This window comes from Pagrus pagrus, assembly GCF_965226575.1.
Source record: "Pagrus pagrus genome assembly, chromosome: 1".
Classification (NCBI taxonomy): domain Eukaryota; kingdom Metazoa; phylum Chordata; class Actinopteri; order Spariformes; family Sparidae; genus Pagrus; species Pagrus pagrus.
Genome location: NC_140185.1, coordinates 32465655 through 32492157, shown reverse-complemented (window position 1 = coordinate 32492157; position 26503 = coordinate 32465655). Strand labels below are relative to the sequence as shown.

The 26503-nt window shown below is 41.6% G+C and overlaps 1 protein-coding gene and 1 long non-coding RNA gene across 4 annotated transcripts in view; one reads left to right on the top strand and one right to left on the bottom strand.

Moving 5' to 3' along the window:
* The window catches only part of LOC311260932, an 83283-nt gene that overhangs the window by 7119 nt on the left and 49661 nt on the right, over window positions 1-26503 (top strand). The gene's annotated exons all lie outside the window — the stretch shown is intronic.
* Window positions 942-3153, bottom strand: LOC311255484 (ribonuclease P protein subunit p25-like protein). Of its 2 annotated transcripts, XM_084350004.1 has the most exons (2): window positions 2855-3153; window positions 942-2344 (listed from the first exon to the last, which is right to left on the bottom strand). In XM_084350004.1, exon 2 carries the CDS (start codon window positions 2253-2255, stop codon window positions 1539-1541), a length of 717 nt encoding a protein of 238 aa, XP_084206130.1. In that variant the 5' UTR covers window positions 2256-2344; window positions 2855-3153; the 3' UTR covers window positions 942-1538. The 2 variants fall into 2 exon arrangements, with proteins under 2 accessions (XP_084206130.1, XP_084206129.1); XM_084350003.1 differs by having other exon boundaries at window positions 942-3153.

Genomic DNA, 26503 nt, shown 5'->3' with positions numbered 1-26503 from the left:
TGCAGATTTTCATTAAGATCAACAGTAAAAGCTCCAGACAAGGTTCCACTTGTCTAAGTTATTATCCCCAGAAGACAGGGTTGATTAAGTGGAAAAAGTTCTTAAGTATTTCGCATAAAATTATTCTCAGGAAGATTTATTTTGTTTGTCTTGTTTAGGATAACTTTTAAAGAAATATATGTTGAGATCCTTAATCCATTAAATTCAGTACATACCCTCCCAGCTGTTTTTTTTTTTCTTTACCACTGTGCATTCTGCTCCGAGTTGAATTTTGATCCAATTGCCATAGATGTCTGCAGCACCCAGTTAAGCTCCAGCAATTACTCAGATGTACCTTTTTTCGCAGCTAAAGTAGTATCTAAATGGTGTGAAAACGCAGAGAGGCAATGCATAAAAGAATGTCAACCTGAGGAAGTCGGCAGCCATTTCTTTTTTTTTTATGTCAGTTAACTACATGTGCATAGTGCTACTGTGAAAACTTGTCTCTTTTTAGACCACATTGTTCAGCATATTATTTTGCTTGAGAAATGGTAGATCAAAGCAGAAGAGGTACATTATACTATACAATAGATATGGTGGGTGGGTAGGCCTATTGGCTGAAAGGGAAGGAGTATAGCGTGTTTCATATTTTGCAGGAACAGTGTAGTGCGAAGCTCTGTCAAGCCTAGTTTTAATCCTTTTCTCCACTGTGTTGTGTGATGTTTCGTTGTTATCTTAATGATAATCTGTGCCTGTATTTCTGCCCTAGGCATATCTGTCAGGCTGGGTTGGTTTAGGAGCTGTGCCTTATCAACAGCTTTGTCATTAAATCAGCTTTTTCTACAGACAAATTTCACTGCAGTTATTCTTATCAAAAGATCAGCACACTGTGATTTTCTGTTCAATCAGAGCTTTGCAAATTCAATGATGTGTGAGTAAGAAAGATGAAATACAGAACAAAATTTCCATTGGGAAAGAAAAAACAATTTATTTAATTTTGTTTTCATGAGACTTAATAATCAGACAAAATCGGTATGTTTTGCATTTGTCATACCTTCAATGGCTTTAAGCTGTTTTTATTTTATGTCCTTGGGTCTACTTGTGTTTTTTTAAAGGCTACACTTAAGAACATGGAAGAATAGAGATGATTGTAACATGGTGCTAATGAATGATTTTTATCCACAGGCTGTAGATAGTTTACTGCAATCTGAAACCTGTGCTATTCATGGCTTTTTCTTTGTCAGTGTGAAATGGGATGTGAATCTGTCGAAGATTTTATAGCATGGGAGCACACATCGTCACAGATTTGTGGATGTGAGACACCATGTTGCACATGCCGAGAAACACATCCCTTAAATGCTGTATGTACAGAGGCAAGCTTTTAGGTCCCAGTCAAACTGACCTCTGGAGGCTGGAATTGGTACTCAGTTCTTCTGAGAAAGCACTGTTCTGTCTGAGTGAGTGTTCTGATTGTCTCAGCATTGTGCTTGAGTGGAGGGCAGTGCCAAATGAACTCCTCTGATTCAATCCTCTCCACTGTTTGACACCGGTTCAGCCAGTCAATGCGGAGGGTGGACTGAGACTCCTTCCCCCAAACACGCTCTCTTACAGTGAGGGAAACTGCTGTATGGCAAAGGTCCGAGAGGTCTCTTGCATGCTGTCTGCGAGGAGGATTCAACACCCTCTCTCTCCTCCCACAATGCACTGAGAGTCTCTGGAGGCTGATAGCCTGGTTCCTGGGGATCCAGTGGGTCTTTGGAGAGAAGGATGCTGATGGAGGGCACAGTCCTGTGCACCGTCATCTCAGATGTCCCACCTTCACTACTCTCCCACACCTCTTTCACCACTTTGTACTGCAGTTTGGTCAGCTGGTGCAGAGAGCCCACTTTCCGTTTCATGATCTCAGCACAGGTGATGGTCTTTGTGACTGCGCGGCCTGACCCAGTGAAGACCACTTGCCTGAGTCCTCCCCCACTTACACCCTTCTCTCCTTGCATCCGTGCCATGGCAAATCCCATTAAGTTGCGGATCTTACTTCCCTCCTTCACGCGCATTTCCAGTACACCCGAGGCCAGTCCTGGAAATGGACAAGGGCTGTCCTCCTCAGTTCGACAGACTTTCTTGAACCCTTCCTGCCCGAGTTTGAGTGCAGGGGGAGGGACTGGCAGGGGTGTTAGCGGGCTGGAAACATTATTCACCACCGCTGGCTGGCCAGCATTGCTGTATGGTTGATCCTGGTAGACAGAGCCGATCCCTTGGGTTACACCATTCTCCATTCGTATCGGTCTGTTCACCTCTAGTCCTGGGAGGGTGCTGACAGCGTCTCTGGTAAGGTACTGGTTCTGGCCACTGACCACTCCGCACCCTGCGAACATTTTTTCTGTCCTCAGTGCTCCACCGCAATGTTACTCCAGATACATACATGGAAAACAGCTCAACATCATTTTCTTATGAATGTGGTACTTTTCTCTCCCTTCAGTCAACAGCTGTAAAGTTTCAAGACTTCATATAAGAAATATTACCCGCTCCCTAAGAGCACTATCAATGAAGTCTTTAATGCTCCCTCTCCGGAAGAGCTGGAGAAATAAGATAAACGCCTGGCTGGTGAATTAAGAACACTGTCGGGACCATTCAAGATGTTCTTTAAAGAGCATCTCCATTTCATAACATAAATGACTATTTGGACTATTTGCTCTGGAGATGGATAAAAAAATAATTAAAAAAACTAAGCTAAATCATCCTCTTTCCTTCGTTTGTATGCATTTCATATGGTGCTTTTATTCTTAATAGCTTCAAAAGATATGGAGTACTTTGTTGATTCTTCTTTAGCAAAACTTTTCTACAGAGAAACTAAAAGCTCATATCAAGACTCCACCTTTTTCTCAGCGATCCAGTCCAGCGTTGTTGATTGTGATCTGATGATCATGTCGCCTTCAACTCAAAATTGACCTCTTGGGTTGTCCAGCTGTTCCACCTCCTGTTTTGGACCTCTGGATGTTTTACTCCAGCTTGAGTGGGTCTGCGTCTCCTCTCCTCTTGCTCATCTGAACATCCACAGCAGTTGAGGCCAGGGTTGCATGGAGGTCTGCACCTGGGGTGTCCTCCCCAGAGCTCTGTCTTGTCTCCAGTGATGCTCTGGGAAGTCTATTCTGTTCCCCACAAAGAGACATAAGGGACAGGAGCTGCCTCACAAATGCTCACAGGAGGAGTGTCTGTGTGGTTGAGGGGGAGCATGAGGGAAAGGGGAGACAGCCCTCTTAAAGGCGCAGGTCTTTTCATCTTTTAGATGAACACCCTCCCCTCCACAACTGAAGCCTGCCATCTGAGGAAAAAAAGAGAAGGGCAGGGCTACTGTGTCCCTTTAAAACCTAGAACGCAGATCCCCGGCAACTTTGTCAATCTCTTTAGAGGACGTTCCAGTGTTCAATGTACATGACTGATTAAACCTGAGTTCTGAAATAGAGACTCAGTCAACCTTTAAAAATGCATTTTCAGCTACGAAACAATGAATTAAATTAGCTCTGTTATAATTGAAAACATCCTTCAAAGAGCCACTGAAAGTCAGCTGCATTAAATTGCACTGTACTTAGCCTTTATCCTATTAGATGTTTGTGACCATTACAATTTACATAATGCAGCATTAATAGCTTCATTGTTGAGGCAATCAAGTGGCGCGGTAAGAATGCCTGTCTCTTAACGCTTGGATTGTTATATTGTTACAAGGCTGGAGAGCCCTTGTGATCAAGGACACGAGGACCACAAAAAGCATAGAGGCATGACTTCCATGCTCAAGGTGCTGTATTAATAGTGACTGTCTTCATTAGCCAGCCGTATCTGTACAGGTGAGGAGATGGTGCTGACAGGTGGGGTAATAAGCATCTTAATAGGCTTTCCATCACCAGTGGAGGGCGCTGGCTCGCACCCTTCTGCACAGAGTCAGGCCCAGACAGCTGTAGCATCGTCCTGCTCAGCCCAGTCTCCTGGTCGACAGGTGGATTTGTTTTTGTGTGTGACTGACAGATGGGAGAATAGGTAAAGACAGCCCACTGAGGCTGAACCTATGAGGCCAAGAGAGAGAGGCAGACAAGTCCTAACTACTCTCTTCTCAGTGTATCCCATGGTGCACAGTAGTACACAGGCAGTATAAACTCACTGTGGCTCAGGCCAGTCCTTACTGTGAGGCTAATTCACAGTGGCATGTGTATTATATTGGATCCCTGTGGTAATCAAGGAAAAAATAAGGGGAAGCCCCCACACCTCCAGCTCCAACTGGCAAAGTGGAAGCTTGATTCGAATGTCTTTTATTAGCAGAGTTTGAACGGGAATCATCATCAAAGATTCAGTAGATTGACTGGATCCATGGAGTGATTACCTTTTTTTTCCTTTTGCGTATGAGAGCTGTTTATCTCCACTGGAACCATTCCAGACACTGCAGGAGACGTAGTACCAAATATCTTTTTTTTTTTCTTGCCTTTTTTGTAAGCTAAAAAGAAAAACAGGAGAGGGAAGACAGGGGAGGAGGGAGGGTCTGTGTGGCGCTCACCACCAAAGTGATCATTCTGTTGTTTGGGAGAAATTACCCTCATCAGTCATACAGAGATGCACAGCTGCCTAAGGGGATCTGGTAATGTTACTGCATAATAAACTGTGTTTGTGTGTGTGCACGCGTGTGTGTGTGTGTGTGTGTGTGTGTTCAGAGTTAGAGCAGGAGAAGGCAAGACAGAAATGCAAAAGGGCAGGGGGTAAAAGAAGTCTGATTTAACCACAGAGAGGTTAAAATTGATGATAAAAACAGCTCTGTAATCATCCCTTCTTACTAGATGATGTTGGCATATAATTTATTGCTTCTCAGTTTAACTTTAGGAACCTGTTTGCTTGTGGGGATATGATAGATTAAGCAATTCAGTGTCTACAAGTACAATACAATGCAGGGTTCTGAGCAAACTGTCTTCAGACACATATTCACAACTTTTTTTGTTTCCCTGAAAGGCAAAACTATCCTCCAGATGGCCAGATAATACCATCAGGGTTTTGCAGAAGTGCCGTGTATTGACCTTTTTGAGTGGAGTGCTTTTTTCCTTTAAGTGGCTTCATTTAATGATGGGTAGAGGCGGCGGCGCTCACGCTTGGTCACTCACTCCTTCACACCTCCTCCACAGATCTGGCCTCTGCTCCCGTAGCTCTCTAAGCACTTACTCCTCACTTTATCTGACCTTGGCTGGCATCTGTGACGGTCCAGGCATTCTCTCCTGCACGCTCACCTCCCTATCTTGGTTCGTTCGGTTTTCACTCCTGCCCACCAGCATTTAAGTAAAGAAAAGCCATTTATTCCAAAACACTGTGACAAATAGTAGTGCTTGTGTCTTGCTCCTCTCCCTGTTTGCTATATACTTCAGATGTCTGAAGTGGTTGCTGTTATGAATTTTGGGGCTTTGTTGTTGGTTGCAGCACTGCAGAGTCTGGTTGTAGAAGGGCTTGTTGTGCTGTTGTCAGGGCTGCACATAAGCGGCGGTGCCTCACTGTGACAGCCGGTCGCTCACTTTACGTTAACCGCAAGTGTTTTCACGGTCATCAACCAATGGTGGCCTGGAGGCTGTCATTTCGCTCCGTGTGGAGCTCGCCCGCGGCTTGGTTCTGCCCCACAAACTCACAGCCGGCCCTGGTGGGGGGACAGAGCAACACACACACACATGCATATGCACACACTTATAGACGCGCGCACGCCCACTGGATGGGCACACACACACAAAAAAAACTATATGCTCAGCATAAGGCAGGGTGTTGGAGCAATTACAGAAACATGGCAGAACACGATGAAGCAGGCCCCACTATCAGAAGGGAAATAGAGTGAGCAGAGGAAAAATGATGACGCCATTAATAACAGGGAGGCTCAGAGGCTCGGAGGGAGGTGGGGGTGGATGACCCTCTCTGTGATTTCCCTGTGACAGCACTTTGAGGTGCAAATGGTTGTGTTTGTATTAGCTCTCTGGACGTTTAAATGGGCATGTTTTCTCTTCAAAGGCAAAAAATAAATATAGAACAACGCTGTTATAATATACCAAATGATGCGTGAAGTGATGTTTTCCTGTCACTCATGCATCCATTATTTTGGTAAATGACAGGTCAGACTTCCTTATTCTCATTCTTTCTTTTTGCACCTCCGTCTCAAGCCAGTCACACACATCTCCTCTCCTCCAGCCACTGCTTTCCCCTCGGCACTGCAATGCAGATGTGTCTCACACACAGTGGCAGGAAACTTTCATTGAAGATGCTTGTGAAAGAGGAACATGAGAGAGAAGAGGGAACGGCATGAAAAAGATGGAGCCAAAGGTAGAAGGGGACAGAAGTGCTTTGAATACAGTATATGCAATACTACCAGGAGCGATAAAGAAAAAGTTTATGCACTCAGAAAAACCCTGAGCAATAGAATGTGAAAAAGTGAAAGCATATGGTATGCCAACTCTTGATTTATGAGGCCTGTCAATGAATGTGATGTTTTTAGCTTCATCAACTAAACAGCTCTACAAAGCTAGCGCACCACCTAACAAATGTTTCAATGTTTTTGAAGAACCACTATGATATAAAAGAGTGGCTTTTTTTGGTTTTACATTAAATTGAATTGGGTGGTGCTGAACCCTGTTGATCTATGTTTTTTGGTGTATTATTGCACACGCTTTGATTAACGGCACTGTCTCTAATTTAAATTGGCAGCAGCAGCTGATAATCACATTTGCGTTTGGTGCTTCTGTTTTGTCTGTCCTCGGGCTAAAAGTTAATGGACTTCATGGAAAAAAAATGCGATCAATTATATCAAGAAATAATTTGCCATGTTGAAACAAATGCAAAAACTAAATGAATGCCTCGGAGCAAGTATTCACTAACTCTGTAGCTTTCAATTTGGGAATGTAAGGCTGCTTACTGTATAGAAAAATCAACAGACCAACGAGTACTTGATCTGAATATAAAGCATTATTTTCAAGGATAACAAATGGACAGAGCTACTTACGGCAATGTCATGTGTTTGAAGCTCTAAGGCAGTATGTTCTTACTTGGGCGTAACAATTAATTGAAATGTCATCGAATTCGCAATGTGGCCATGTGCAATACCACAATTGCAGAAGATGCAATTTTTTGATCGTAAAACAGTAATATAATAAGAGAGGGGTCTAATCCAATATCGGCATTGGGTTCCAATCAGGATGTAATTGACTCATCGGATAACAGACTGTATGATTGTCATCATTCTAAACTTGATATTTGAAACTACCAATTGCCATTTGGTTTTTCAGCCACAGCGTTCCCATGTGCATTTAGTAATTCCCTTTTTAGATAGTAGTTTTCACTCCCTGTTTACTGATCACTCTCATACAGTTGTATCAGAGATGTATTTGTAAAGCAGAAAATGCAATGTATATGTCACTGAGGAGAGATGTTCTTTGGCAAGTTCACACTACAAGATTTTAGCCCTGATCTTCCACTTGCCGATGTTTTTTGAGATTGCCGACAAAATCCTTGGATCATAGGCAGATCGGTGTGCTCCCGTGAACAACAATCGGTATGTGTGAACTGTTCAAAGACATGATCCAGGAGCTCGGGGACAGCTTGCAGACATGTCGCAGCCACCTGCTAGATATCTAGCAGCCTAAACATCTGGTTGAGTCGCAGACGGGTTGGGGAGCAAGGAACGAGCTACAGCCAATGAGAGCAGACACTCCTTTCCTTTCTACCCTCTCTGCTCTGCTGTCATCTGCAGTAGCTCTCTGAAGCCAGTCTATGCTGCATCTATGTATATGGAGCAGAACCAGTAAAGCTTTTATTCTCTATCAGAATACATACACACAATCTTTTCAGTATTTGTAACAGTGCCCTTCTCGCTGAAACACAATACAAGCAGGCAGATTACCTTTTCAGTGCATGAATAATTCTAATCCGTCCTCTCACTCTTATCCTTTCTTCTTCTTTGCTGGTTTTTCACAGCAAATCAGCACACAAAATACTTGGACTGTTTGGACTGCATAATTCCTGTGTCACGTCTCACATGTGCGATCTTGTAATAGGTGTCCCTGTCTTGCTGATTCAGTGTGCAAACCACTATGACTGTACAACAAGGCAGAGAGTTATGTAGTGTGAACAGTACAGCAGTCTGATGACTTTGAAAGTCATGTAGTCTGACCAAGGCATTATTGGTGCTATTGTTCACTCAAAGTGAACAATTCTACTCAAGAATACATTGATTTTGGGGTTGGATTTGTCTACAGACAAGTTATGAATAAGAATGAATAGCATAAAAGGATGCAGCCATTTGTGCAAATCAGCACACCTCCAACATGTCATCAAGTCAGCAGTGCTTTATACAATTCTGTCCTGTGCACGGAAAATCATTCCCACTGTAGGCTCCAGATTTAATCGCAGGTGCTCATGGCAGGTTCAGCATGAGTATCCTTCCACACTGTTTTCTTCTTTATTAAAACAATGTGATGCCACAAATCTTCTCAGTGCAGTGTCTGTACGCAGATTCACCGTTTGCTCTTCTTTTGTTTGCGTTTTTGACACGGTCAATACACGTCCGTTCAAATGAAACTCCGGGACCTGCATTATTAAACACACTGTATTGTTATGACCTCATCATACAAACCACATGTTTCACCACATTTAATAAGACTGAAATCTCAATAGATTTCTTTGGCCACTTGGGGGCAGCTTAATTAAACAGTTGCTTATTTACGCTTATTTCAAAAATGGAGTAATATTCGCACTAAGGGGAAGGGAAATATCTGACTCTGTTCACTAACTAACTCTGTCTCTAACTTTGCCTTAAATACACAATGTTATTAATGACTGCACTTTAAATCAAGGGCTGTACAGCTACATTTAAGACATCTTTAGCATCCTTTGTTTTCTGTCAATATACTGTATATATATTACAAAGGTAACAAATGCATACCATTACTGTATAATAGGTGTGACGTGGTACAGTGTCAGCTTCTCCAGACCGCACTCCAGGATTTTTGTGTTTTGTGGCAGCTTTTTGTGTTTGTGGCTGCCTGTTGCCAAGATTTCAAATTGGGCAAATGAGGAGTCTGCATGCAGGAGGGTCCGGTTTGAGCCAAGTGCAAATACTGCCCAGCCAGTTCATCAACTAGAAATCTTAAAAAAAAAGAAGAAAAAAAAAGTCTGCCCTCAGTCCTCCATTACTGATGATTCATTAAAGATATGTCTGATACAACTAGACAGCTTGATTTTCCTTACAGTAATAAATTAATGCCAAAGACTACGGAAAGCTCAAAACCAAGATCAGGTCATTTTTGGTTTTTCAACATCTGCTATTTATTCTACTCCATTATATTTTATTGTATCCTAATCTGGCAATATGTACTGTGTTTTTGACTGTTAACCTTGTCATATACACCATTTTTCTAGTCTTCCATTTCAGCTTTGACATCATACTATTTGCAGCTGTGGAAATTACTTTTCCTCAAACCAATTTATTGATCAATTTATATCTCCCTCCTGTGGCTCCCAAACCAGCCTTTTAGCACCAGTGCACTGGATCAGTGGCTTCTGTACAACAAAATGAGACAAAGTAGGTTGTGGCTCTTTGTTCCCCCCAGTCTCTCATAAACACCTTCCTGTCACTGAGGTTCCAGATGGCCTCGCTCCTCTGTATCCCACAGTTCATAGCTCTAAACTTCCTAGCGCACACATTTGCATCGGGTCACTGCTCGCTCCGACACGCTAGAGGAAGAGGAGCACTAATCCTACCCAGCATGCCTCCCTGGAAATGCTCTCCATGCAAATGGTTGTTGTTGTTCTTTTTTTTGATCCACAGTGAAAGTGGTTCAGTTGCAAGCATGTGTGTCCAGTGGGGGTGCTGTGACAGACGTGTGGCTATAGCTCAGTAGGTGTGGCTCATTTGGCAAGTTGCCTCCCTAACAGACTTTGTTCAGGTTTTCTGGCTGGTGACTGGTTGTTAGAAAACACAGCAGCGAACTTTAAAAGATCCTTTCACAGGTCCACACCAGATTTATCCTGTATTTAATTGCATCGGAGAGCAATCACTCTCTGCCCTCCAAATCCTTGGTAAAGCTGAGCTTTACAATAGAGCCATAATTGCAGGAGTTTAATTGCCTGCCAATGCTCTGCTCCCACTGCCTGCCTGCATTGAAGAGCCCAATAATTAGAAACAGGGAGAAATTAGGTGGCAATTTTGTCTTGGCAATTATCATAATGCAAAAGAAGTGCCATTAGTATTGTTAGCCCCACAGTACATAATCCTTTGACACTGTCAAGTCCCTCTCTTGGCTGCTGGGTACAACAACTCTTGATTTCCCTGTAGCCTCTGCTCTCCCTCAGTCACTACTTAAGTCATCAGCTATCCAGGCCAGCCTGCATACTCGGAGTCAAGCTAGCAGACTGAACACATCCATGCCCGGAGTGCCGGGAGGATTAGAAGCTACAGCATTAGCAGACTGTGTTCCCTTTAAAGGTATATAAATTGGGTGTTAATCCTCTTCCACCATGTCAACCATGAAATTGTGTTTGATATTACAGAAATATTAATGCAGTCGACGGATATTGTATTTGTAACGCACCGGCATTTCATTTTGTTTCACTGGATTTTCATTGTATTGACTCCCAAGTTGAACATGTTCATGTTTTGGATAATATACCGGGTAGTTTTAGCAGAGCGGGGCTGACAAGGAAATATAACAGGCAGACGCTATGTCTGGTAAGTCATTGTAACTCGGATGAAATAAAATGATCCGTAAAATGTCAGATACTTATATCCCTTAAGTTAATAGATACATGCTTTACATACATTCATAACATGATTACTTTTGTATTCCTGTTGAATAGAGGTGTGGAAATTTCTCAATCATAAGATGTATTGTGATGCGGATGTGGAGGATTCTGCATCAATGCCGAGACAGAGCATAATCGAGAGCCTGCAGCTTATGTTGATCGTTGATTGTCCGGCCTCAGGTGGACAATAAAGTTACATTGCAAAGTTGCTCCCATGCTTTGAATTGTGGGCAGACATTAAGCTAACGTTACTTGTGTAGGAGGTATGTCGGAGGGAGGCAGAGATCATGAACAGTGATGAACAAAAAAAACTGAGTGTTGAGTATTTTTTAAACCGACATCTCGGGGCACATGTCAGATTTTATGAACTTGCTGGGAAGCAAAAACTGGACGAGACCCATGCTGAGCATGACCTCTGACTCACAACCATTACTAAGCACGTTAGCCATTTTCACCTGAAGCTAATGTCTGCAGCCATAAAAAAAATAACAGTTAATCAGCCAAGATCTGAGGAGGCGCTGTCAACCTTGCCATCCAACTCTGAGAGAGGTGTGTGCAGCAGAGTCAGTAGATGCCTTATCCTAAAGCTGCCATGTGAAAACAATGTAATTGTAGACAAACGTGAAAGGCAATGCAGATGGATAAATGTTTTGTTTTTGGAATGTTTATGTATTGAAAAGAGCAATACAGCTTTTATTTTATAGACTGCTGTTGTCTGATTATTGGAAGAATTTTCTGAATAAGAGGGGAATTTAAATAATTTAAAAGTAGCCATGTGCACTAATAAAAATCACTGAGGATGCCATACACTGAGAGGCTTCACGATGCATCAAGAATTGTTTAGCATTCTGATCATTGACAGCTGAATTGTAATTGAATCGTGAGGCCATTGAAGATTCACACCTCTACTGCTGAACCACTTCATCAGACGTAAAAACATGCAACATATGTGACTGGAATTGCATCCAAAACAAAAAAGAGGTGGGGAAAGGGTGGTCATGCATCATGATAACTTCTATGATTGTGTCTCTTATCAAGTGATAATGCCATTAGTTTTGCTGTCTGGAGATAGTTTTTCACATTTCTTTATTACTTTAAACAATATTTGTTGCTTTGGGACATTTTTCTTTTTGCACTTGTTTTTTTCACAGTTTTGTCATATTTATCAATACCCTGATATAGAGGGCACTGACCTCGTAAGTGAACAAACTCACTACACCTGCTACGAATGGACAGAAGTTAATTACAAGGAGGAAAACGTAACATACTGTCTAGTCGTCTGTGGCAATCAAAATGTGGACAGAAACATGTAAGTATAAGTCATTGGTCTTTTGAAACTAAATTGTCCACTTTACAATTAATCACTAAGTCTATTTGTTGGCACAAGGAACAAATACAGCCTCCATGATTGTATTTAAGATGCTTTTATTCTGAATAATTCTGGCCAGAAGTCATGTTGCTGAACACTGGCACAGAGCTTGGAGGCTTATATACACACACAAGGTACACTTACCTATAACTAACTAAATCCATTTATATCAATACGAGTAGACTAAAATCAGAGGCATCTCCACGATCTACAGCCTCCAAAATAACTATGAATCAACACCTCTGAAACAAGTTCAATAAAACCTGGAAATTATAACCTTCATGAATGTAGGATTCATTGCAGGAATGTCAGTTATTCTACATTAGTTTTAGCCAGTACGAAATAAACTGGCAACTGAGTGAAAAGGCTTGTCCAATTCTTATACGGGATTTGTCAGCCTAGTCAAAAACAGAAGAACTTCAAAGAATATGGCAGTTGTCGTGGACAATTTTCTAAAAAATATTTAGATTTTTATTAGGTTTCATTCTGAAAACCATTCTGGGTTAGTTCATGTTTCACAGCCCTTTGGAAAGTATTACCTCACACATATTCTGTTCTCTTCAGCAGGTGTAAATAATTCTGCCTGAATTCATTCAGAATTTCTTTGTGCAGTCTGTTGCAAAATAGCTTTTCATCATTTTTGCAATTTTCTTCATGTGAATACATTATAGCAGATGCTGTCTGTTGTGTTTGCCACCCACCGGGTAGGTGACCCTGGCAACTACGCATACAGTGACATCATGTGCATACCCTTTGTTGCACACTTTTCTTTTTCTTTCCTTCAGCATCCTCACACAGTTCCCTTTATGATGGCAGGCAGCAGGTGCGGCTATTGGAGATATAAGTTGACATGTCGCTTCTACCTCGCACATCAGGTAGCTAAAAGTGTAGTATGTAAATGATTGCTCAATGTATGATGATATTTTCTGTTGGATTGTTATTTCTATTTTTTCTGACATCTAATCAATGAACTTGGTGTTTTGTTACCATTGCAACTGGCACTGGCCTACCCCCTAGTCATCCTGGGGCTGGGAAATATATCGATATTACAGCGTTATTGTGATATGAGACTATATCGTCTTAGATTTTCAATATCGTTGTATCATAATATGGCGTAAGCGTTGCCTTGATTTCTAAATATCAAGACATATATCATTTATCTCGATATAGTCTAAAAATATTGCAATATTATTTGAAGGCCATATTGCCGAGCCTGACAGTAAGTCATCCTAAGAAGCAGTGGGACAATTTATAAACAAGCAACATCTTGGGTTATGATATTAAAAAGACGTTATAATAGCGAGGGAGTAGCATTAAATTTGATCCACAAGCATAAAGGGCCCAACCTTGATTTGAACCCGACGCTAGGGACACAGTGACGCAGATAAGAGGATGCACATGACCTGTTTGTCTCCCCAGCTAAATGTGTTGTATGAGGCAGTTTAGTAGGATGGTGTTATCTCTGTGCGGAAAACAAGAGGTGCTAATACACGCCTGAATAATGAAGAGAAAATGACTTTGGGAATCAGGAAGTCCTTCACCATTAATGTTGAACAACTCTCAGTGGCTCTCAAGCAATCAAGCAATGGGATTTACAAAAGATTTTAATTTGGATGCATTATCCAAACTCCTCACAGACCAAAAGGCAGGCAATTGCTCTGACAGATATGCACCGATAAGTTTGAAGGTCAACAAGCTGCTGCAGTGGAGATATCAGCAGCTGGTCTGTACCACACACAGTCAGACTCAGTAAAATACAGACACACTTCAAGTATACATAGACATTCGATGTTGACCAGGTGGCATAAACACTATCAAACACTAAAACTGAGTGTACAATTAGCCCTTTTTTACTCCTCATCAAAGTTTACGACCAGTAAAACGCTTCTGTTTCATCACACATTTGAAAGTCACATGGAGCACAGCTTACAAATTCCAAATGCCATAAAGGAGAGAAGCTAATGAGGCCCTGTGTAGAGAATAAAAGGGGGATTAATGAACAACACGGTTTGAAGAGGCTAGGCAGCCCTCGCCCAAAACCCTTTACAGTGTACGCATATACTAGGTGAGAATATTCTGAGGCTTTCACACGTTGCCACAGTATTGAATGGTCTGTGCCGCGCTTGGAGGAGCATTCTGCTGATGGAATCAAAACCCCTTTCACAGATTCAAATGAGGTGCACTCAGCTGTGATTGGTATTGGAAAAGCATTTGTCGGAACAGAGGCTCACAGAAGGCTTCTTAAATACAAGGCAATCACAGTGTCTAACGCGGAGACGAGGCGAGAGGTGTGCCTGGACTGCAGAGTGGAAAACAGGACAAAGGATTATGATGGTAATAAGCAGTAAACCAAAACAAAGTCATCCCCTGATCCCTCATCCTCTCTCTCCCCCTGTCTCAGTCTCTCCCTATCTCTCTCACCCCTAAATCCTCTAACGCGCTCTCTCACTCCTTCCCCTCCTCTCTCTGCATCACACGCACCACATATTGACAGGGCCTCATTTTTTCACTGTGCCTGAGCTACAATTTAAAACTCATTTCTCATTATTCGCGGTGAATCCTTACACACACAATTTCTAATCTGTCGAGGCCATGATGGCTGCTGGCAGAAGCAGAGGCTCTTTATGCAGATGCCCGGTTGTACACCTATATGCAATGTCAACTCTTGCACACCCGGCTGGCCTTATTTTATTACAGGCGTCAGCAAATCTGCATGCCGTCAACTGTGAACCTTTGTGCTAATGTCTTTTTTCCACCCCCTCCCTTCAGCTGAGCCTGTGGTGTACAGACTGAAGGCATTTTTACATCCCAGTGATAATGTGCGAGTGCAGATCAGAAACTGTTTCTGGCTCACAAGCTTCAGAGATAACCCTCCTCTGACAGAGCTAAGATACACAATCAGCAGGCTGGGGCCAGGAAGGATAAGGTGGAGGTGGATGAGCTCGGGTGGCTGTGGTGGGAGCGGGTTTACAAACCTCTAATTTGGCCTGTTTAATGAAAGGTTGTCAGGGCTTCACTATATTCCAAAGAGGGTCTCCACCTACTTTTTGCCACATCTTTGACAGATCCCCGAACGTATATATATAGTGTGTGTGTGTGTGTGTGTGTGTGTGTGTGTGAGAGAGAGAGAGAGAGAGAGAGAGTGAGAGGGGCAGGGGACAGCGACAGCCATTATTATGCCTGCAAGAACAGGGGTTGGCAGCAAAAGAAAGAAAAGAAAAGAGGGGAGAAGATTGTGTCTGGAATTGTCCAAGTGTGGCAGTAGTGGTCCTCAGTCACTTTATCAGTGCCACAGCAGCGTTTTTTCCTCCCATCTATCTGCCCGGCGACTATTCTTCCCCTCTCAGAGCAGGAAAAACACTCACTCTCTCACCATGGATGGCTCAACACAATCACCAACCCCCTTTTTTTTCCACCACCTATCCTGCTCACGCTATCTCTTCACTCAACATCGCTCTTTGTCTAAATGCTATTCTTTTTTTTCCCTCTCCTGTCAATCGCTCGATCCCATCATGTTTGTAGAAGTGCAGAGTACTGAAAAATTACCACACTTCACCTCCTCTGCACATGCTATTTCTATCTGTTCACTTAACATCAGGGTTTGGTGTAAATGCCACACCATGTCTGGTTACTTAGATGATTTGTTATAAAGGTTTTTGAGTTTCTAAACGCAAAGTAAGACTTTGAAAGTTTATGTGGAAAGCAGCTAAATCTTAGGGGGAACAGCATTTGTCTGAAACAGAAACCTTTAGGCCAGGACTTTATTTCTATAAATGATATTAAACGGTCTATGGTTTCAGATGATACTCACATACAAACATCAGTGAGAGACAGAACAATATTTCCAGGGTGTTTGAATATTCATGCTGCCCTAATATCTGGATTATAGTTTGGTTTGGAGTGCATTCTGTACAGAGACAATGCTCAATAGGTTTCATAAGATTAGTCTTTTTCTTTCTTTCTTACTTTCTTTTATTATGATCTTTTCTTTCTGGATATACAAACAAGGCAATATCAAGATATCCACATACATGGTGCATGGTACTTTTTCATCAATAATACTCAAATTGATTAATTATTTAGTCTTTATTAATGAGCACTTATGTCAGTATGAGTAAGCTCCAACATGTGTGATTTATTCAGCCGTCTTCTCAACAATACCAACTTTATTAGATGAGACAGTTAAGTCAGTTAAGAATGAAATGCTGGTTACTGCAGTGTGAAATTTGGCTTATCCACAAATAGAACAAAAGCTTAACGTTTCTGAATGCACATCAGATTATTAGACAACGAACAATGGCTTACTTTTCATCTCTGTGTTTATTCCTGTGCCTCTCCTCCTTGTTCCTCTTGTCCTCCTCTTCATCAGTCCCATCCCATTCAATCCATTTCCATCCCATCTCATCCCATCCCAATTCTTTACTGTCTGATAAAGTGAAAATTGTTGAAAACCATGTCAGCAGTGGCTTTCTTCAGAATACTTGAATTCAGACACACAGCTTCTTGTCACTTCAATCCTTCATGCCATAGCAGTACCAGACTGTTGCTTGTATCTCTATGGAATTGGGAAGCATTATAGATAACACTATATTGAATAATGCAGGTATTATTATCAAAGCAAATCAACAAGATTTTTTCCTTGAAAAATGACTGAAAGTAATCGAAAATTATATAGTATTTTGATTGCAATTTAAAAGAATCCCCTTTCCCCTTCTGTCTAACGCCTGTTTTTCCTTTTTCTCAACACCTTGTCCAAATCATATATACCTATAGGTTTCAGCATGCATAATCTGCTATTTTGCAAACATTGCTCACTAGGAAATATATGATTATTAATGTGTAATTGTCAGAAACCTTCCCCTGAAGTGGGACTAGAATAGACAAGAGCTGCAGGGTGATCTGTACATTTATACCATAAATGCTTGGTCAGACGGAAATGAAATAAACCAGTAATCCGAGGATCACGGATAAGGAGACGGGTGCCCATAGTGTCTTCTGTAGACAGAAATAGCTGAGCTCAGAGGAAGTTCAGAGTCTCAAGAGTGACTCTGTGGCTGTCATAATACCAGCAAAGAGGCCAAAGTAAAAGATGTGCTCAGTCAGTGTGAGAGGGAGGCCAAAAGCTTGCTGGACAGAGCAGTAACCTGGTCATAAAATTTGTGTGAGCACTTCAGTATTGCAACCCCAGTCACTGTTAGTAGAAAGCATTCAGCAGCAGACATTGCAGTTAATATTAGTTATATCTGTAAAAACGGGATAGCATGTTGCATTTGCAGATGTGACCAGTGAACAGCAGTTAGATGTCTGCTTATCTCAACAGAATGGACTATTCTAGGCGTTTACAAACGGCGAGTCTTGAGACCTGGGGCAAAGATACTGGGTCAGGTGAAGGAGACACGTGCATGTTGGTGTCCTGAAAACAATGGAGAGTCAGTTACTATAGTTTCACCTGCAGATTTTACCCATACAAAGCCTTCAGCAGCAGCAGTCGCAGAGGGTGTGACACAGCTCATAGAGGTAATTATGATAAAAACCCTTAGCGCTGGATAGCTGTGATTTGTGTCAAAAATAGCACTTATCCTCTGAGTCATAACTCAGTCAAATCTGAACACACAGACATGATACACCCATAATTCAGTGTGACTTACACTATCCGAGGGTATTATGTTCGATTTGTCCAATGCGAATAAATGTACATAAAACATAGCAAATCATAGAAAAAAAGCCTACAAGAAATTGCTTTAGAGCTAATTTAAGTTGATTTTAAAATTCCAGTTTTCTTCAGTATCAAAATAAAACACTGATATTTGCCTGTACCATTGGTTCATGCAAACAGAAACTGATTTTGATTATATTGTAAATACTATGTAACAAATACATGCTAACTTACTTAATAGCGCAATTGATTACGTTAGTTACTTAATCAATTGCGCTTCCAGTTTTTGCTGTCTTGAAAATGCATATTGAACTGTGACACCACCATACATAACTAAATAGGAATTATGTTAATCATTACTTCCCAACCTAAGTGGTTGTAATTTAAAATCTACAGGCATGAAGGAAGGAATTCACCATGCGGAGCAGGTGGATTCGCAAGATCACATGACCATGTGATCTCACAAAACCATCTTGACAGGCGGTTAGCTATGTGCTTGCGGCAAAACACACAGTAGTTGAACCATTCAGTGTCCATAGTTTAGGTGATGACCAGTGAGCGATGTGACTGTTCATTTGAAAACAACAATGGTGGCTCCCCAATAAGTTAGCATGCTTCTATAGCAACAGTTATATCAGAACTGGAGAGGATGTCTCATTGATAAAGCAAAGAATGGCACTGAAGGCTTCTCTCGATGGAAAAGCTGTTTTGGCTCCTCTCTCGTGTGGCTTTGTTTGATTTAGCAATGGGCTTTGCTGGTAGCGCTCCCATATTGTTGATCTGATTGATTGGAGTTCACCAGTGATAGATGGTGATAGTTCATCAGATAGTTGATCCAGTCACCTGCCAAGTGTTTTTTTATGTGTCTTCCCTTTTCCAAGCAGTTTCTAAGCACAGAAACCATCTGGCGCATCATGTTAGGAAGGACTAATAGTAAATAAGTGATAGTAAATAATTTGTTTGACGTTTTGCGCTAAATTAATTGAATTGCTTTGGTGTGGGTGAAATAGCTTAATGGATCATTTACTACCAAAAACAATTGTTGTTCAGAAGGCTCGACCTCTCAGAATGTCCACACAATTTCATGACAGGCTCAGCACTACATGAATGTTGAAAAGTGAATTATATTTCTTGAAAAGAAACTGATTCGTGTGCAGGTAGCAGCTTTAAACAACTTAATACCACAGAGTTTTCAAAACACAGTGTAGTTTCTCTGAATATCTACTCAACTATAGTAACTAGTTTGTCATTGTTGCACAAAGCAGCACATCAAAACAAGCCAAACTGAGGATGTGATGAGCTTGAGTGGATAATTGATCCGGCTGAAATTACCAATGGATTTCTGCAGAGCTTACGCCTGAAAATCTATTGTGCTTCAGGTCATCTATTGGGAATCATAGAGGTATGTAATACAGTGAAATGGGCACCGAACACAGTGTTAATAATCTGTTTACACTTCAACCACCTTTCCATTGATTTCCATTCTCCCCATGCACCGGCTGACAAGAACCACCTCCCCCGAAGGAGTTAGTTTTAGAAAGAGCACATTTCAAATCAAACAAGGAAACAAAATATATGACATACTTTGTTATATACATATTACATACTGTATTCGTGCTTATGTGTTTGTTGGTGGTGAGTAATTATCAATATTGTGTAAAATACTTATTGGTATGCCATCAATTCTTGATTATTTGCAGGACATATCGATTGAATGGTCTACTGAATTTTTTTTGCTCATTCGGGAATGTACATACATTCGCTTATGTCTATTCCTATGTGTGTGTGTGCAGTATGTTGCTGTGTGCATGTCTCTTTGATGAGTTTTAATATAGCAACATATTTTCAGCTGCTTTTTGGTAGCAGCCTGATGTACAGTGTGCCTATAAAGTGTATGTATATGTGTGTGTATATATATATATATATTAATGTATGTGTTTACATGTATATATAAATATGTATATACTGTATATGTAAAATACCTATTTGCAGGCCCTTCTTTTTGTCAGTCCAGCAGTCCAGTCAGAGAGAAAGTTTTTAGTAAACCTGATTAGTTTTCTACATATATATATGTATATATATATATATATATATATATATATATATAAAAAAAGACCCTTTCGGCTGTCCTGTGTTACTGTGGAAATAAGATCTTGACATTCCAAAGTGGCTTTATATGTATTAGTTAGTAACAGCAGCAGCATAATTCCCACTTATGGTGATAATGCAATATTACTGGCAAGTCACATCTTGATATCTGGCTGATGTTAGATACTGCTGACAGCTCAGCACTATACTTAAGCAAACGTACTTGTGCTAATGTTAGCTTCACAGCCTGAGCCACTGTCCCAATGTAAAGCCTTTAAATATATATTGTAGAAAAAAGCTCTCCTCTGCTCTTGTGTTTTTGAACAACAAAAAGCGACAGCCATACCAAATATCAAAATTATGCAGTGCTGTATCATCTTGACAAAGCATCTTTGGCGGAGCCTAAATAATGCAGACAATGTTATGAGTCAGGTAACAGCCAAGAGTTTCTTTTTTGTCCTTTGGCCAACTCACAAAATAAACATCAATTAACTCCAGCTGAGTAAATTGAGAATGATTAAATCATGGCTCATAGGGTTTGAAAATTGCATTTTTTCAATTTTCTTTAATTATATCACCATTAATTTCTCTGGTCCACGGTATCTATTATATACAATGGTACTAACATGATACATGATCATATTTTCTGTGTAATTTTAGATACATACCCTTTAATTGTCTAATATCAACTCCACTCTTCTGGCTGTTGTGGGTATGTATGTGTGTGTGTGCACTGTACCTCTTTTCATTCACCTGCACCCTCTTTCATCCATGTGCTTGCTGGTGTGCGTGTTTGTGTGTGTGCCTCACTGCAGCTCTGTCTGTCTGCCTTTAAAGAGGCTGTGAATGATCTTATTTAGTGCGCGCTGATTGCTGCTTTAACCTGGCGGCCACGCTGGCTGCTGCTGCATTAATAATCGCAGGGAGGCAGGAGAGCTGGCGAGGCCCGCACCTTGTTCACCGCTCGCTCGCTCGCTATCTCCACGGCACCAAGGAAAGAGCCAGCAAACAGCAGGGGAAGTGTGGCGGAAAATTACAGTCTTCACATGCCAGCCAGGAAGGCTGCTGCTGCTGCTCGGTGGGGGCCAGTGCTGTGTGAAAAAGACAGAGGAATTGGGAGGACGTTTTGGTGTATAATGCCTGTGTGTCGGCATAGGGGTGGTATGTGTGTGGTTGTGTGTGTGTTTGTGTGCTCCTCTACAGTGTCCATGTTTGAACTAGTTAGAACTGAAGATCTAACACTCTCTTTTTGAAGGGGCTAGTGTGAGATAAGGTATTGGGTTTGAGCCATTGTTTATTGTCAGGCGTTTAAAGTTACCTTTACAATTAAGGAATCAAAATAAGTGTAGACTGTGTGTGTGCGTGTGTGTGTTCATTGATGTTCGAGTCGGTTTGCCTCTTCCATATCTGTATAAACTGATTTGTATGCTCCAGGTTTTCTTACCGTACAGAGACCTGAAGGTTTGGTGAATTGGAAACTAAATTGGTCGTAAGTGTGAATGTGAGTATGAATGCAGCTGTCTGCCTTTGAGTATTAGCCCTGCAACAGACCAGTGACTGTCCAGGGTGTTCCCTGCCTTTCGCCCAGTGCATGCTGGGATTTGCTTTAGCGAGTATAGAAAATATATGGATGAACACTTTTGTGTTAGCAAGTGGGTGTTCATGCGTGGCATGTGAGGGGGAGAGAGAGGGAAAGAAACATGGAAAAGCAGAACGTGGCAACAAAGCGGTCCACCAACAGACCTCCTTTGTGACAATATTAACTAGACGGGTTGAAACTGCTGCCCTTTTTAAGCGTAGCCAACAATTCCCTCTTTCAGTCCAGTCCAGACGACATTTTGATTGGTTGTGTGAAGATTAAAGCTTTGCGCTCTCTGCCAGGGAGAACAGTATAATTGATATTTCAGCTCTGGGCAAACTTGCTCTCGCAGGCCAGTGGCTGTTTCAGCAGAAAATTAATGTTAGCACAGCTTGGCGGCAGAACGGTCGGCATGTTTCAGGAAATATACTTTGAGTTGGGTCTCTCTGGTCCACTGGCTTCTGCTGCAACTCGCTGTGTGTGAAATGAACATCCTGAGTTGGGAAAATGCATGGACTTGCGCACACACAAACAAGCATTTTACCACCAATTTAAAAGCATACTATGTTGGCTTTGTCGTTTGATGATGTTGTTCCCAGGATGCTTTGGGTTGGCAAAAGTGTTATTATTTGATGACCTGGGAATGAGACTCAACATTCAGAAACATCCCGATCACAGAAAAATACTAAAATAATAAAATACTGGTGGAGGGGAACAACACCAACACACCGTCCTTGTCCTATCCATGGCTCGCTCTTATTGCTTCAGTTCCAAAAATGTAACACGAAGTGATTTCGACAAAAGCAGACGGGTCTTCTAGCTCCAGTGTTTCAATCAAACCTGCGATAGTGCACCAAACTGTGACAGTATCGGACAAATCACACAGTGTAGAATTTATCAACTTGTGAATTTGTGTGACTGTAATAATCCAATAATTATCAATTAGTAATTTTGTCTAATTAGTAACAGACATGTAGCCTATTTGGTGTCAGAATTGATGAGACATTTGTGACAGGTATTTATATATTTTGAAATGTAACGTGGCTCATTAGCTACTGCTTCGAAAAACAGATGTTACTCGATTTATGCCGTTATTTAGGACTAACGTTGGAGTGAGAAACTAAACACACAAAAGCCATTCCTGTGCACATCTAAGTCCTGTGCACCTTGGGGGTTTTGGCCACCTGCATGTTACAATGTGAGGTTGGATTTATCAGCACTGACTACATACTGGTATGAGCATGACCGTCCTGCGCATGTTATATAAATGCAGATTTTTTTTTTATACTAATGCACATTCTAAATATTATTCATAAGGCAGAATTTAGACATTTCTCAACACAATGTTGATAAATATGGGCCTTCAAGTCTTTACATTATCTTTTAGGAAAATCCTGCATAGTATGCCCTTAAGCATATGTGCTAATTACGGCAAAGCTTAGGGAGGTTCACCGCTATACGAAACTGTAGAAATGCTCATTTTATGGCACTCACTTCGGACCTTTGATGCCAAAATGTTGGCATACCATTTAAGATGTCAAGAGCACTTCAAAAAGGAATACAACGAGAGTCTGACTAGGATTTGATCAGTCCCAGTGCTCCTCAGTGATATCAAGTTACTCTACAACGACGAGCATCTCTTGTCTACTTCATTAACACATGTATCATTCAGCCAGTCTGAAGAACATAAAAATCGACCTAGCATGGAACAACGCCGGAGTCCTCGTTCCGATAGCACCCTCATGGTGCACTTGTCCTGAATGGGCCATTTAAGTGGACACAGGGGATTAGGCAGATGATGGCAGCCGAGGTCCTCGTATTGGTGCAGTGTGACTCGGACCACATTAACAGGACATTAGTCTCATTTCCATTCCGACGGCGTGCGCTTCCACACAACAGAGAGTGCGACGAAAATCATTGTGACCCTCACGCTCCAGCCTTTCATTTCCTGTCGCCATTCAAACCTTCCTTATCTCTCCCTCTCTCTGTTCTCCCGTTTTTCCTCCTTGCCCTTTCTCTGCTGTTTCTTTTTTTTTTTTTCCTCGTCCTTGCCCCCACGCACCCCGTCCTCTCCCCTCCGTCTCCTCCTCTTTTTCTTTCTTTCCTTCTTGTTCCACATCAGCGGCAGGGTGAAGCCTCTCCCCGTCACGCTTGGCCGCACTCCCCTTAATTACCATGTATTCTTCTTTAGCTAATAAAAAACGCTGATGAAACCGATTACATGGCAGCGGGGCTTTGTATGGAGTTGGATTTAGGCACGAATGGAGAGTGAGAGAAGAATAGAGAAAGAGAGGGATATTGAAAAAAGAGAGATAAAAGGAGAGAGAGACAGTAGGGGAGTAGCGACAGAAAAAGTGGTAGACAAAGGGCTTCAGAGAGATGGAAAGAGAAGGAAGAGAGGATACTAAAGGAGAGACAGAGGCTGAAAGGAATGGAAACGATGGATGGAAATGAAAAAGAAAAAAAGGGGAATGGTTTGGGCAGTAACCCGTTTGTTGTCTTTGTTGTTGTTTGGGTCAGAGATGCTTTAGGCCCTGAGGGAACTTCCTCATCTTATCACAGTGAGCAGACGGCTGGCACATCTTTCTCATTACTAGCCTCTCAGTTATAGATTACTCCTGCCTTACTCCTCTCCCCAGCCACAGGCAGTCTCTGTTACAGTCTACAGAGCCACGCTTGCACCAAACGCAGTTTGAACTCCTGAATATAGAGTTTGCCTTTTTTCTTTCCCTTTCATGAGCATTAAGTCACTCTGTCTGTCCATGTAATTGTGGTTTCAACTGCAACCAACTGTGGCTCTGAGGAGAAAATGAATTAGGGCTTCTTGCTTGATTGAAAAGCCTTCTGAGAGGAGCGGGTAGCTGATACACTCTTTCTCTTAGCATTACATTATGTCCCTGCTCAGCTGGATGGAGTAGTGCTTAAGAATTTTTTACTTTTAGTTTCACACATTGAAAAAAAAAAAAAAAACAGCAGAGAAATCTGTCACTATTGCAGCAATGTGTGTGTCTTAGCAGTTGCGATACCAAGAACTTGGTAAATGTGATTTAACACGAGCGTGAAACGTCTTCCTCATTTTGAAGTCTCGAAGGCTTGTGTCCAATAATGCAAGAATGTCTACAATGACAAAGTGACCCCTAATGTTAGAAAATGGTTACTGCCTAAATGTAGATTTTCTGAAAAACATTCTAAATAGACTATTTCTATGACTTTTTTCATTATATGTATATAGATTTTTATTATATATGTACACTGTATATTTGTGGGGGGAAAAACACTTCATATTCCTAATCAACGAGTTTAAACTATGACCTCTGTACCCACTGTGAGTGCAATTTTCTCTATGCATATCTAGACCCATTAGCAGCAGAATAGCGCTACACAACAAATGTTTCGGAACAAGCTGTGCCATTATTGGTTTGTTGTCCCATTTCATGACCCCTTTTCAATGAATACGGAAGCCCTGTGAGGCATCCTCCACATTTACATGTTAATGTTCGCAATTTGTAAACATAAATTGAAAATGTCAGAAGCTCAATAGCTAAATGGAGATAAGTAAACACATTATTGAAGCGCTGTGGCCACTTAAAGTCGGACACCCATTCCATACAAAAGCTGAAAATTATAGGAGGAGGAGAAGGAGGATGAGGAGGTAAGAGGAGGAGAAGGAAGACAAAGAGGAATAAGAAAGAGAAAAAGAGGGCAGGGGCGCTTTAATTCGCACAGCACGTACTTGCCGAGGGGGTGAGACGATTAGGTTTGTGATGAGAGGCAGCAGTGTGACGGAGAGGGCATGGGGGGTGTCAGGATGAGCGAGGATGAGGGAGATGAGAAAGAGAGAAGTATCTTGCAGGATCCCGCACATGCATGTGCACAGGCGCACATTTATATGTGAAGATACATACACATGCACTTACATAAACTTGTGCATGGTTATGTTCACATGCACGTACTTAAAATGTAGACATATGCACATAATGTTCACACTTTCTATCTCTTTCTCCCCCTATCTTGTGCACTCACACACGCGCACACACACACACACACACACACACACACACACACACACACACACACACACAGACAAGCACACAGTCAGTGTGAAGAAGAGGAGTCAGTGCAGTTGGCACCTGGTTCCCCTCTCTGCACACACATTCATCACTCAGTCGTGGGCCTGACAGAGCCCTCTGCCCCACAGGCCATGGGTCCACACATACACACAAGTATACACACACCTTTAACACACATGCACGGACTGAGAGGTAGAGTAAGGAGACATCAGCAGCACTGAGCTCTAAAACTGCCAACAGGCCAGAGACTGCACATAAACACACTTATGCCATTGCTCACTGTCAATAAAACATTGTTCAATGGCAACTATCAGGTTCAACATTTAAGGTTATATTCTCGCTTTTAGAATTAGATTAGAAGATTGATACTACTCATAGACATGAGTATATGGTAATGCTAATGGTAAATAAGCAGTTGGTCAGCTTAAATCAGCTCAAACACTGGGAAGAAGGATAAACAAGTAGCCTGGCTCTGTCTAAAGGTAACAAAATTTGCATACCAGCACCTCTAGAGCCCACTAATGAAATGGTTGCATCTTGTTTGTTTAAATGTCTCCCTGCCCCGTTTAGCGTACAACATGAGAATGGTATTTTAGAGGTGGGGGAAAAAAATGATTCAACTAAGAATGAGATAAGATTCTTACCCTATGTGAATCTGAATTGATTCACAAATGCCAAAATCAATTTTTGGACGTTGTTAATAAAGTTATGTTGTTACAGCTGCTTCTTGTGGATTATCTTGTAGATTATTTTCAAGAAAGGCAAAACTTTTTAAAAATAATTTAAGTTACCTTTTCAAGACGAAGGTGAAGTATTTTTTGAATGCTTGTACTGTACCCCGTCACCCAGAGACTAACATGAGTTGGTCTCCAGCACTAGCACACAAGACATGGCTGCCCAACACACACTGCAACACGAAATACCAGCTATCTCTGGGTCAGGTGAAGAAAAGTACTTGA